Raw genomic sequence first — 12,875 nt, forward strand, 5'->3', positions numbered from 1 at the left:
AGAGGCAGAAAATAGAGCTCAGAGCCTAGGGAGATGTACCAGGAGGAGTGAGGGCTGAGAGGAGAGACTCACAAAGTGATGGTGGGCGCTTTGTTTCTAAACTTCTATCTTACTCTCAATAAGGCTGGCCCTGAGTTTTGCCCACAGAGCCACGTTCGGGGGAGGGGAAGCGGGTACATATGTAGCCTTGGGGCTGAGAGGGGAGGGTTTGGTTAGCCATCTGCTGAATGAGAGGTGGTGGGTGGAGCAGCATACCTCACCCCACCGCATCACCCTGCCCCAGCAACTCCACAGGAGAAAAACTGGCCCAGTGCTTTAAGAAAAGTAGATAGCAATCTCTAGGCAGGAGCACACTTTGATTAAATGTGGTCAGGTGGCTGAAGCACAGACTATCAGGCTGCTTCCTGGATGGTGGGGGGCAGAGGGCCGCTTCTTGGAGACACTGTCCTCACCGGCCCATATAAAGGCTTTCTCTGAGAAAAGGTTACAATCAGGCAACAACTAGTCTAACCGTCTCTCTACACCAGTGGTTCTCACCCCAGGCTGTACATGTGAATAATCAATCACCTGGGGAGTTGGAGAAAAAGGTTTTTGCCCTGGCCCTACTCCCAGAGAGTTAAATGTTCTGGGGTGGGGTCTAGGTATTGGAGTTTCCAAAGCCGCCCGGTTTATTTCGATAAGGAGCCAGGGTTGAAGACCATGGCTCTCAGCCGCCTAAGACTCACAGGTGACCCTGAGTGTGGCCTATGAAAGCCAGCATGTGTGTCTTGGGGCTGCGGGTGCCTGGGGCCAAGTTGGGAGGGATGGGGAAGAAGGACCTCCTGCCTGAATGCTATTCATGCTCATGCTACTGCCATCATCCCTTCTCTCCACCTCAGGCCAATTTCCACTGTACTGTAAACAGAAACCAGGATGTACCCAAGTGTCTTTATTTTGGCTACAGGGCAGCAGTTTGATAAACATGCAAGTTTGCGACACTCGTTGTTTAACACAGAGACAGCCGTGAACCCCAAGTCCACCCTGAGGCGGAGGCGGACCATTATTGGATTCTCTAACTTTTCCCAGCGAGACCCAGGTGACCCCCCCAGCAGATCCCCCAGACCTTTCCCCTTGCTCGCTCCCACCCGTCCCGCCACCCGGGTGGTATTGCAGTGATGGGGAACAGGAATAATTCACAGGGGGAGGGCTGTGGACATCGTGAAAAAGCCAATCTGGTAATTAAGGGTAACCGAGGGCCTTTTGTCAGGGGTAGCAACCAAATATGCAGAGCAGGCCTCCCAGGCTAGTAAATTCATTATGTTATTGTTTCCCATTATAAATAGAGTATAACCACATATGTCAAATTTAGGCAAATAGACAAAGGAGGGACTCATCACTAAAAGCACCATCTTAACAGAGCCATTGCTGCCATTAAGTGAGTGCTGGCCACAGAGCACAGACCAGAGAGACGTGGCTGTGAATCCTGGCCTCTCCACTTCCTAACTGGGAGGCCTTGGCCAAGTTACGTAACCTCTCTGAGCCTCAGCCTCTTCATCTGTGAATTGGGGATAATGATACCAACCCGGTGATGTTGTCGTGAGGATTAGAGTCATTGTATGTAATTTGCCTACCATATGCCTAGTACAGAGCAGGCGTTCAAGAAATGGTGGCTGCTATTATAAATCACCATCGTAGTAGCAGTAATAATAATCATAATAATGATATCACAGTAATAATTATTGTGTAGATGAGAAGGTCTTTGGGGATTTTGAACATCTGAATGGTTTCCCCACATCTGTAGGTTATCCTAAGTCTCTCCTGCCACAAAGGTAAAAAGTGACAGGTGCCAAAAACACAACCAGACTCGGAGCTTTCCAGCTGTGGCATTCTCCAGATGCATTGTTGGAGCTGAAAGTCACACAGTGCTGTCCTTTATCAGTTTGAAAGCCTCTGCTCTCATCTCAGGAGAGGTGAACGCTGAGGTCTGTAATGGTTTCATGAGCCTGAGGTGAAAGCACAGGAAGAACCCAAGGTAGTCCCACCTGCCACTTCAGCTCTAAAAGGAATAATCCAAGCTGGAAAGGCTTTGGCAGTCATCTGGACAAGTCAAGGGCACCCTGTGACTCACTGTGTAGTGATGGGCAAGGACCCAACTTCCCCAGCATCCTCATCTATGGAGAGGAAGAACCAAGGAATTCTGACCAAGCTGTTGGCAAATGCTTCTTGGCATAAATTTGGTGTTCCCATCTTGACACAGATGCTGAGGGATCCCTGGCTGCACCACTAACATTCTGTATTTACCTCCTCCAGGTCACAGCAACAGCCCAGCAGGCAGTGTGGCCCACTCTACCACCTCAGACATCAGGCCCAGTCATTCAGCTCCAGAAGGTGTTCATGGAAGAGTTGCAGTTGGTCAGGAAGCTCAGTTCTCAAATCTCACCTCGCCAGTACTGAGAAATCCTTCTAGCGACCCAGAAGAACTTCTCCAGGCACGTGGTGGCACAAACCCTCCTGGCATGGAGAGCATGGGAATGGTGTACAGCGTCCCCAGTTCTTGCAATGGACCAACAGAATCCACATTCTCCACTTCCTGGAAGGGAGATGCTTTTACCTACATGACTCCAAGTGCCACTAGTCAGAGCAATCAAGTCAATGAAAATGGAAAAAATCCTTCCTCTGGGAATTCTTGGGTCTCTATGCACACACTGCCACCTCTGGTTCCTAAGGAGGCTGCTACCCTCTTTGTTACTCGTGATAACCCAGCAGGATGCAGTGGGTCAGCTGGCTACTCTGAGCACCCTACTCAACGAAGGCAAGTGTTGGAACGACCCTCCAAGATTGGCCTTCTGACTGGTGGTACCTCGAGGCTGGAGACAGGCCCAGGTGGGGCCAGCAGGTTCCGGGAGCGGTCACTGTCTGTGCCCACAGACTCAGGCACCACAGATGTGGACTATGACGAGGAACAGAAGGCCAGTGAAGCCTGTGCACTGCCTTATGCCAGTACAAGCTCTGAGGGCAGTAACAGTGCTGACAACATTGCCTCCCTTAGTGCCCAACAGGAGGCCCAGCATAGAAGGCAGAGGTCCAAGAGTATCTCACTCAAGAAGGCCAAAAAGAAGCCTTCCCCACCAACACGTAGTGTCTCGCTGGTCAAAGATGAGCCAGTCCTCTTGCCAGAATGTGGATCAGCACTACCCAAGGACCAGAGGCCCAGAAGCCTTTGCCTCTCCTTGGAACGCCAAGGACATCACTCATCCCACCTGGATGCTCAGGGTCATCCAGCTGTGCCAACCTTCAAAGATCCAGAAGGTACACAATTCTCCCACCACTGGTATCTTACTGACTGGAAGTCCGGTGACACCTACCAATCTTTGTCCAGCTCCAGCACTGCCACTGGCACCACAGTCATTGAGTGCACCCAAGTTCAGGGCAGCTCAGAGTCTCTTGCCTCCCCTTCCACCTCCAGAGCCACTACGCCTTCTCAACTCTCCATCGAGGTGGAGGCCAGGGAAGTATCTTCCCCAGGAAGGCCCACTGGGCTGATGTCACCCTCCAGTGGATACTCCAGCCAATCAGAGACACCAACACCCACTGTCTCCATGTCCTTGACCCTGGGCCACTTGCCCCCTTCAAGCGGCAGTGTCCGAGTGCGTCCAGTGGTACCTGAGAGGAAGTCATCGCTACCCCCGACATCGCCAATGGAGAAAATTTCCAAGTCACGGCTATCATTTGACCTACCATTGACTTCTTCAACCAACCTCGATCTGTCTGGGATGAGTATCTCCATCCGAAACAAAACCAAGGTGAGCCGGCATCACTCAGACACAAATTTTGGGGCCAAGCTGGTCCAGAAAACTAGCCCCAACCAGCCAATCATGCCCATGGTTACTCAGTCTGACCTACGTTCTGTTCGCCTGAGGTCAGTCAGCAAATCTGAGCCAGAAGATGACATCGAGAGCCCTGACTATGCTGAGGAATCAGGAGCAGAAGTCTTCACCTTGCCAGAAAGAAAGATGAAACCTCCCATAGCTGAGAAGCCCCCACTGGCTCGAAGGCCTCCAAGCTTGGTCCACAAGCCACCATCTGTCCCTGAGGAGTACTCACTAACTTCGCCTGCCTTGGCTATGACCCCCAAGAGCTCAGTTCAACACATGAGGCCACTCCCTCAAGACATCTACACAGTGGTGCGGAAACCAAAGTCCTCCAGCTTCCCTGAGGGCAGAAGCCCAGGGGAGTCCACAGCACCCTCATCTCTTGTTTTCACACCTTTTGCCAGTTCCTCTGGTGCTTTCTTCTCAGGAACACAGCAGTCTCCCCAGGGAAGTATGGAGGATGAGGGCCCCAAGGTGAGAGCCCTGCCTGAAAGAATTAGCCTCCAGAGCCAGGAAGAAGCTGAGAAAAAGAAAGGCAAGATTCCACCTCCTGTACCAAAAAAGCCCAGCGTGCTGTACCTGCCTCTCACCTCCCCCACAGCTCAAATGGAGGCCTATGTGGGCGAACCAAGACTGCCTCTCAGCCCCATCATCACCCTGGAAGAAGATGCCAAGTGTCCCCCCACTGGAGACCATTTGCAATCACCTAATACAAGGCCAACTTCAACGCCACAGGCTGACGGTGAAAGGGAGGCAAGCCCTCTGGGTTAGTAAACTATCTGCTGGCTTTTCCCTTCAATCCCAGGAGAGATGGGAGTGAGGATGGAGTGCCAGAGACAGAAGCAAATACCCTCGAGTAATGATCCTGATCCCAGGATGACCAAGTCAGTGGGGGGCACCTCTTGAGGGCCTGGGTTACTCTAAATAGGCCTCGCCGTCCTTGGGATCAGGACTGACCAGTTTGGCCCAGTCTACCCTGGAACCCCCAGTGCTGAGATAATAAAATCAAACTATGTCTTAGCACCCTAGGACCTTATGAACCCATCCACCTGGTCGGGCGTGCATCCCTTGCCCTGGGGACTCTCTCTCCGCCTCACTGTATGTAGAGTATTTCTCACCAGCTGCGCTGAATACAGTTTCACGCACAGGACTCAGTACCCTCCCAGACTGAGTTCACGTGCGTGGCAGGCTTGCAGGCTTCTGAAGCAATGGAATATGTTACTAGAAGCAGCCTTTCTTGGTGCTTTCTAGAGGGAAGGGAGCTCCCTGTCTTGGATGGTTTGGGGCCAGACCTTCCTGAAACAACAAGACTAGGCTAGATAATGTTCCTCGACCTTTTGATTTTTTCCTGTCTCTTTTTGTTTTAACTGTGGTCAAATACACATAACATAAAATTTACCATGTTAATCATTTTTAAGTGTACAGTTCAGTGGTGTTAAGTACATTGACACTGTTGTGCAACCATCACCAGCATCCATCTCCAGAGCTCTCTCCGTCTTGCAAAACTCAAGTCTGTAATCATTAAACACCAACTCCCCAGCACCCCCTCCCCCCGTCCCTAGCAACCACTCTTCTACTTTCCGCCTCTACGAATTTGACTCCTCTAGAGACCTCCTGTAAGTGGACTCATACAGTATTTGTCTTTTGGTGACTGGCTTATTTCACTTAGCATAATGTCCTCTGGGTTCATCCATGTTTCTCCTCCTTTTCTGAACTCTTACCACCAAACATCAAAATCTTAAGGCCTTCCTCAAGCTGATTTGGACTTTCAAGTAAGTTAATTCATTGTGACTAAAACAAGCAAACGAGTCAAAGCCACAGGGAATTTCAGAATATGCTTCCTCTCACTCCACAGACTCCCTCTGAGATTCAGATGGGTCCCACTCCCACCTACTCGTTGAGTCATTGCTTTAGATTGCTCTCAGCTCCTTGATTTTTAAAAACGATGCCTTTAAAACAAGAGAATGCTGAGGCAAACTGTGGTAATGGAAAAGGCATGAGAGAACAGGGACCCAGGCCGATCTTCACCGCTCACTCGACCTTGGCCAAATCACTAACCTGCTGAGCAACATGTTCCTCTGCGAAATGGAGGCCTTGAGTCTCCGCCCTGCTGCCCTTCCAGAGTTGCCCTGAACATCTAATGAAACGCATATAAGAATGTTATAAGAATGTGCTTTGTCCTAACTATTGTAGTCAAAGTAATTTCTTCTGGTTCTTATGTCTAGGAAGTTCTATGGAACCAAACACTGAAGAAAAAAGCGTAATCAGTGATAAAACAGCCGAATGGATTGCGGAAGATTATGATGACGTGTTTGTGGCCTCACGCACAACTGAAGATTTATTTACTGTGATACACAGGTCTGGACTAATTTCCTTAATTCCTATTGTAATTGCCTTCCCTTTTGACACCAAAAGAAAAACTGCTACCTCTAAGCAGCCATTAGAATTGAAACTGGAGACTAAGTTCAGATACCCACATATGGGAACACAGTCCAGGGCCTCACATCTTTAATTCACTGACATCTTTGAGTGAAGTGGAGGAGGGGTGGGGAAGGGAGGACCAGGTGCCGAGTCAGAGGCCCCTCGTCTCCTAGCAACCGACCGGCCTATTGTGGCTCCATCTGCTCCCTCACAGCTCTGTCTACAGTCAGAGACATTTAACCCTTCACAGAATTTCTTGTACCAAAAAAATCTTCTCAAGAAGTGATGGGGCGCACCAGGCTGAGTATCAAAGCAGGAACACAGGCAAAGGGGGGCCAGATGAGGACCCAGTTATTGGACAGGGGCACAAAGCAGGGGCTTGGGGGTGAGGAAACTGGGAACAGTCCAGTTATTGGAGCTGGGGCACCAGTTCAGAACAGGACCAGCTCCCAGGCTGCCTTGATTCAGAGTCACTGAGCTACCAGCCTTGACTCCTTAAATTCTTCCTCGGTCCCAGAACCTGGGCAGGACTGAGCCTGCAGGCACAGGCCAAGTGACTCCAGCTGTGGGCATTGAAAGGAGTGCAGGGACAGGGGGCCGGACAAGGGACTCTGAGGACTTAGTGGTGAGAGAGAAAGCTGGTAAGTATGACTGTTTGCAAGGCTGCTGCAGAGAAGTTCCCAGATCATGTCACTGGCGTTCATGAAGTTATATGAAGCATTAGGAAATGGCTGCCGCACAAATTCACTCAAAGCAAACATTCTCTTATTCAGGTCCAAAAGAAAGCTGCTTGGCTGGAAGGAGCCTGGTGAGGCCTTTGCTGGCGGCAGTAGACTGAGCTCCCACTCACCAATAAGGAACACAGCTGATTCTCCAATTAGTGAGTCAGCTGCCTCTGCAGGGTCAAGTGGCGGTGCCAACCTAGATGCTGGCAGAAACGATGATTTCAAGGCCTTGCTACAGAAGAAGGGAAGCAAGGCAACTCCAAGGTCCCGCCCCTCAGCAGCCGAACTGCTGAAGACCACTAACCCGCTGGCTCGGAGAATTATCGCACAATTTTCAAAAGACTATGAAACCACCGATAACCCACGTACCTAAGCCATGGTTCAGCAAGCAGGGTTTAGTTACTAAACTTGAGTAGAGAAGAGGGAAGAGAAAGAGTTTTAAAAAGGAACCATGGAAATAACAAAAGAGCCTACATTTCTTTTACATTAACTCACACTCTGGACAGCAGGAGAGAGGCCACTTTTATCTAGAACTGAAATCATCAGGCACTTAATCATCTTCAGACATTTTGCATTTTCATACTTACAATCTTGCCATTACTGACTACCGATTTTCTCCTTGTTTTCCCCCAGTGGTGAGCACTAAGAGGAAATTCTCAGATGCAAGGGCACATGTGCCGTCTTTTCAGTCAATGACCAGGCTGCTCCATCCCTGGCTCCTGTCACCAAGGGGTGCAGGGTGAGAGCAGATTGGGGGCTGCCAAACCTGGGGGGGCATAGGGTGCCAGTGCTGAGCATTCACTTTCCTGGTAAGGCCTTGATGGCCCTGCATGGAGAAACAGAAAGACTGATGCGTCTTCAACCCTGGTTTAACTCTCCCCAAAGGGAGGTTTGCAGGTGTGCACTTATTTCGGCATGGGGTTGATTGAATGGCTTTTGTCATGCAAAATATGAATGTGTCTCTGTCCTGAACGTCATGCCTTTTTCAGTTTGATTGTCTACACGGAGATCAGGGTGATGAGTTTCAATAAACATATAGACCCTTCCCCCGACCACCCCTTAGCTAGAAAAGGTCAGGACTGGGTTGCTTTGGGTGAACCAAGCTCAGCCAACAAATGAGGCAGCCATTCGTTCACTCAGATCTAGCCAAGGTAACTCGGCATGTTGTCTGTCAACAATGATAGCTAGGATCTGTACCCAGCTCATGCTGCATTCTAAGAACTCTCGTTTCATTTGCATATAACATTCATTACAGGAAGTAATTAGCTGAAGAACAGCATCATCAGAGGCTCAAGGAGGAGAAAGGAAGTGTAACTTGCCTACCACCATTTAGTTCAGATTGTGGTCTGTGGTTGGTTTTGTTTTGTTTAAAGGAAATCTTACTCTGTTCCAAAATCGAGAACATATAGACTAAAAGAATATGTCCAAAATCTAAAAGGCAGCCTTGCAAGATGCTATGGCTCATAACACAAAAAAAGGGCTACATTTTGCCATTTAAGTTCTGTTTGACCAACTTTCACTTAACCATGCTCGGGGAGAGTGTAAGAACTGGGGTAAATGGGTTTCTGACAGACCCCAGAACAGTCATGGCGATCCCCCAGAAAGCTTATAGGCACTAACTATTCTTGTCAGTTCAATTTTCTAAGCAGAGCAAGAGCAGTGATTTATTTGATTTTCATATATCTGGTTTCTGGGAGGTTGGGCGAAAGAACAGACAAAGCATTGAACAAAGAAAACTGGCTGACCAAGAATGGAGGGTTAATTGCCCACCATTCCCAAGAGGGAAAAAGAAAAGTCAAATGAAATTGTAGCCTGTTCACAAAAAGCGCTCCCTGACCCCTTCCTCCTTCACCACCCCCCCCCCCCAACAGATTCATTGGTCAGCCTCTTGGAGGATGCAGAAACTGCCCCAGAGACAAGCAGATCTTGATTTTCATAGGTCACCTTGCTCACCAATGAGAAGCAAGCTCTTAGCTCAATGGCCCACACTCCAGTGGACAGAGCTGCTGAAAAACCACACTGAGTTCTGAGGAGATTTGGGCCTCTCACATAGAAGCCCTAGGCCTAGGTCCTTGGTCGGTACAGTTCTGAACTCTAGACTTCGGAGTACAGGCCAGGCCCACCCATCAGCACTTGCAATCAGCACTTCCCCCTGATTTAGGCAGAAGCCACTTAAAATAAGAAACAGTTAGCAAAAGTCCAGTTGCTTTCGAAAGCATTCAAACTATTTGGTTTGAAGGTCCTGACCAAATTTCAGGGATTTTGCCTGAAATACAAGAGATTCATTCCTGGCCTTAATTTATATATGAATGCCACACTTGTCTGCCCCAGACTCAGAATTCCAAAAGATGGAAAGATTTTCCTCTGTAGGGAAATGAAGGAGTGTTTGTGCTTTTGCCTAACAAAAGTGAAAAGATGCCAGGGCCTTCTCCTTGGGAACCATTATGAATAGCTGAACTCTAAAGCCGAGTATGAGACTCACATAGTATAGGACTTGTTACTTCTGCTGATTTTTATGGAAGCTTCTTGTTGTCACTTCTAGGGGGTTTACCTCTCCCCTCACCTTGATACGTCTGGTGGTTTTCCCAAAAGAATCTAAAGCTGAATGCCCAGGCAGCTTTACATTTTTCAATTACCTTGAGTCTTGCTGTCCTCTACAATACTCAGTATGTCTGGAATTTTTAATACATCTTCTACATCATCACTGTGGCCCTCAAATGCCCAGTAGTGTTCCCATTAGAGGATTTGGGGCAGAGATTGTATCATCAGAGGTAACATTCGGGACTGGAAATATTCATTAAATATTTTGCAACAGGTAGACCTAGTCCCAAACAATCACCCCCACTCTAGAATTTCTACCAATCATTGATGAACATAACTCCGAACATCTTTCCTACTCCTAACACTCAACCTCTCTCCTCCCCTTGATTATCATAACACCAACTCTCTCTCCCACTCAGGCACATACCACAGTGTTTGCTGCCTTCTGCACCTACCTGCCGAGACTGGAGAAGAAGGCTGAAAGCCCCTCCAGGAAGGCTTTCCGAGAACATACCGCTGTCACTATTACTAGCGCCAATAAGAATGATAACAACTTTTGAAGGTGGAATACAGAAGGGGTTCAAGTGAAATGAAGTTGTCTCTGGGAGGTCAGCTTCCAATTCCAGTTGTTTCTACCCCTTTATAGCTTCTGATTCCGACCAATAGCAGCAGGTGGCTCTGCTAGACTGACTTCTGTCTAGTCAGGAGTAGAGGGAGTCCTCCCCAGGAGAGGAGGTTAATTGGTAGCTGAGTGTTTTGCACTTGGTGGGTGTTCGTTATGTATTTGTGGACCAAATGTTGAAGGCAGAGAGCAAGTCATTCCCAGTACAACAGGAAGCTTCACTGGTGGCTCCGCTCCTTTGCCTGCCTCGGTCTGTCGCCTGGGTCTGCCACATGGCCCCAGCTTGTCCTTCAGCCCCAACTTCTGTGAACTGCGTCCCTAGCCGACAGCTCACCCTTTAAGGAGGCAAGACCACAAGCAGCAAAATAGTTCATGTTAGCTTAATGACCACAAATCAACCAGTTGATCTGCAGACATTCGACCTTGAATGTGCAAAGACAGAGGAGATCTACAAGGCTCTTGCAAGAAGCATTTCGCCGGACATCCATTGTAACTAGACAACACGGATCAGATTGCGATCCCCCTGAACCTATCAGTCTGAGCAGATCTGTCCATGCACCTGCCCTCTTCTTCATAAACGAACTATTCCCTAAAAAGACGCGTTCACGGTCAGTGCTCCATTCCTCACCAGTGCAGCCTTCCATTACCACCAAGTCTGTAACATAATGGTGAGCATTCACTTTAATATGATTTGCCAGGGCCAGGGCTAGAGTGAGGTGAGTGAGGCGCCTGGGGCGCAAAATTTAAGGAGGCACCCACTCTCAGGGCCGTGCAAGTGCCTTACCCTTGTCCCGGCCGTGCCATCTGCACTCTATAAAGCAGTATCAGTTTATCTTCTTCCTGTGAACAAGTACAGTTCTTCTGATTTAGGGGGGTAACTCTCCCTATCTGTTGTTGCACCAAATGTCTTGTTGCCATCTATTTTTCCATTGCTTTAAACCTTTGTATGCCTACACATCAAAGAGTCTTCAATATCATCAGAAAACATCGTTGCTTTTTAAGTAACCTGCTCCAAGTGGCGAGTTAGCACCTGTTTCAGTAGGGATGCTGACAGGGAGAGCCCTTCAGTGAAATGGTGACTGAGTTGGAGGTGTGTCATTGGGATCCTCGGTCTCCTCTTTCTGCTCCATTCTCCCCAGACTTTGCTTTCCCGCACCAACTCTCCTGAGTGCCTCCTAGTTTGTTCTCCTCCTCGCTAAGAAAAGCATGCTCTCAGGAAAGGGATCAGTTCCTTTACTTTGAGATTATAAGGCTGAATGCTACCTCTTTTGAGGGTTGCTTGCATTTTAACAGGGGAAAAGCCTTAAGCCAAAGGAATGAAGTTCTACTTATAGACTTTTAGGCATCAATTAGTTGCAGAAGTGTCTTTTTCACCATGGAAAGGCCAAATTCCCTGACAGCTAACTCCAGAATATAGAAAATACCTTAATCTTCCGGAATTATTTTAGTAAACTGCTGACGGTCGATTAAATTGTCCTGATACCCAGTGTTGTTCTATGTGGTTGCTACCAAGGGACGCTCAGAAATGGCTACTAAAAGCCACTGAGAAGGCCTAGATAATTCATATTGTACATTAACATTTTTACACAAATGGAATGAATACTACTTATCATTTGAGTAAAAGAACACAAGGATTTAAAGAGTTTGTGAAAATGTGTCCTGTTTGTGAAAGGTGAAGCTGTCCAGTGTCTGATTGATGTCAGTCCAGTACCGGTGGTGATTATTAAACTTATTGGAGGTACAACTTTATTGAACACAAGACTCTGCTTCCCCCTACACACATGTCTAGGTTTTGTGCTGTCACTTCAGCTTGGTGTGAGATGAGACCAGATCTATGCCAGAGCAGCCAGTCCCTCCGAGGCCTTTGCGTGTATGTCAGCTGTAAGTGACTGAGATGTTACAGATTTAAAGGGACAAGAGAGTGGGAAAGAGGTACAAAGAACTGCCTTTGTCAGAGAGCAGCGATGATTATGATTTAAACAATGACATGAACTAAACAAAGTTTTAGAATATGCTGAAACAGATTTATAGAGAAATACAGTAGTAAATGGTTATACACATTTGAGGCTCTTTTAATAAATTTAGCAAAAAGAAACTTGCATAAGTAATGGGTTCTGTGAAATAGATATATACTGTTAGTCAGTAAGGCCCCAAATCTAGGCCAGTGGTCCTCAAAGTGTAGTCCCATGACCAGCAGCAGCAGCATCCCTGGAATGTGTGTGTGTGTGTGTGTGTGTGTGTGTGTGTGTGTGTGTGTGTGTGTTCCAGTTCCTTCTCCAAGCCCCTGAGTCACTACAGCCACAACTCTCCAAATGATTCCAACCTTTCCCATCATTTCTGCTGTCATCACAGTGATCCGTCTCTGGCCAAGTGATGTATATCGACATGTTGGTTAAGTATATGTTTGCTGTTAAGAAATTATCAGATTGAATCAACTACTTGTTCAACCTGCAGAACCTTTGCTTTGACTTAGCCAGCACGTCTGGCCTGTTTTTGGTTTAAAATTTTTTTTAATTCACAAATAGGAAAAATGAAAAGGTGTTAGTTTGTTTGGTTTTGCCAACCCTTAACTACCTGTCTTCATCAAGGTAGCTGTTCTCTAGCAGGGCTCTGGCAGAAGTATGTTTGATTTTAAGATTTTGCCTAAATAGTGAAATTTGATCTCAACAGATCCACAAACAAAATCTGAACTGGAACAACCAGTTAATGACTCTT

At 47.7% G+C, this 12,875-nt stretch overlaps 1 protein-coding gene across 1 annotated transcript in view; it reads left to right on the plus strand.

Annotated features, from left to right (window-relative positions):
- Window positions 1-12,255, plus strand: part of NHSL2 (NHS like 2) — a 228,051-nt gene extending 215,796 nt beyond the window's left edge. The window contains exons 6-9 of the mRNA XM_070605141.1: window positions 944-1,075; window positions 2,290-4,617; window positions 6,077-6,209; window positions 7,046-12,255. Coding sequence (XP_070461242.1) covers window positions 944-1,075; window positions 2,290-4,617; window positions 6,077-6,209; window positions 7,046-7,370 — 2,918 coding nt within the window. The 3' untranslated portion in view covers window positions 7,371-12,255. The remainder of the gene's footprint in view (window positions 1-943; window positions 1,076-2,289; window positions 4,618-6,076; window positions 6,210-7,045) is intronic.
- The last annotated feature ends 620 nt before the right edge of the window (window positions 12,256-12,875 follow it).

The sequence above is a fragment of the Equus przewalskii genome, chromosome X (assembly GCF_037783145.1).
Source record: "Equus przewalskii isolate Varuska chromosome X, EquPr2, whole genome shotgun sequence".
Lineage (NCBI taxonomy): Eukaryota > Metazoa > Chordata > Mammalia > Perissodactyla > Equidae > Equus > Equus przewalskii.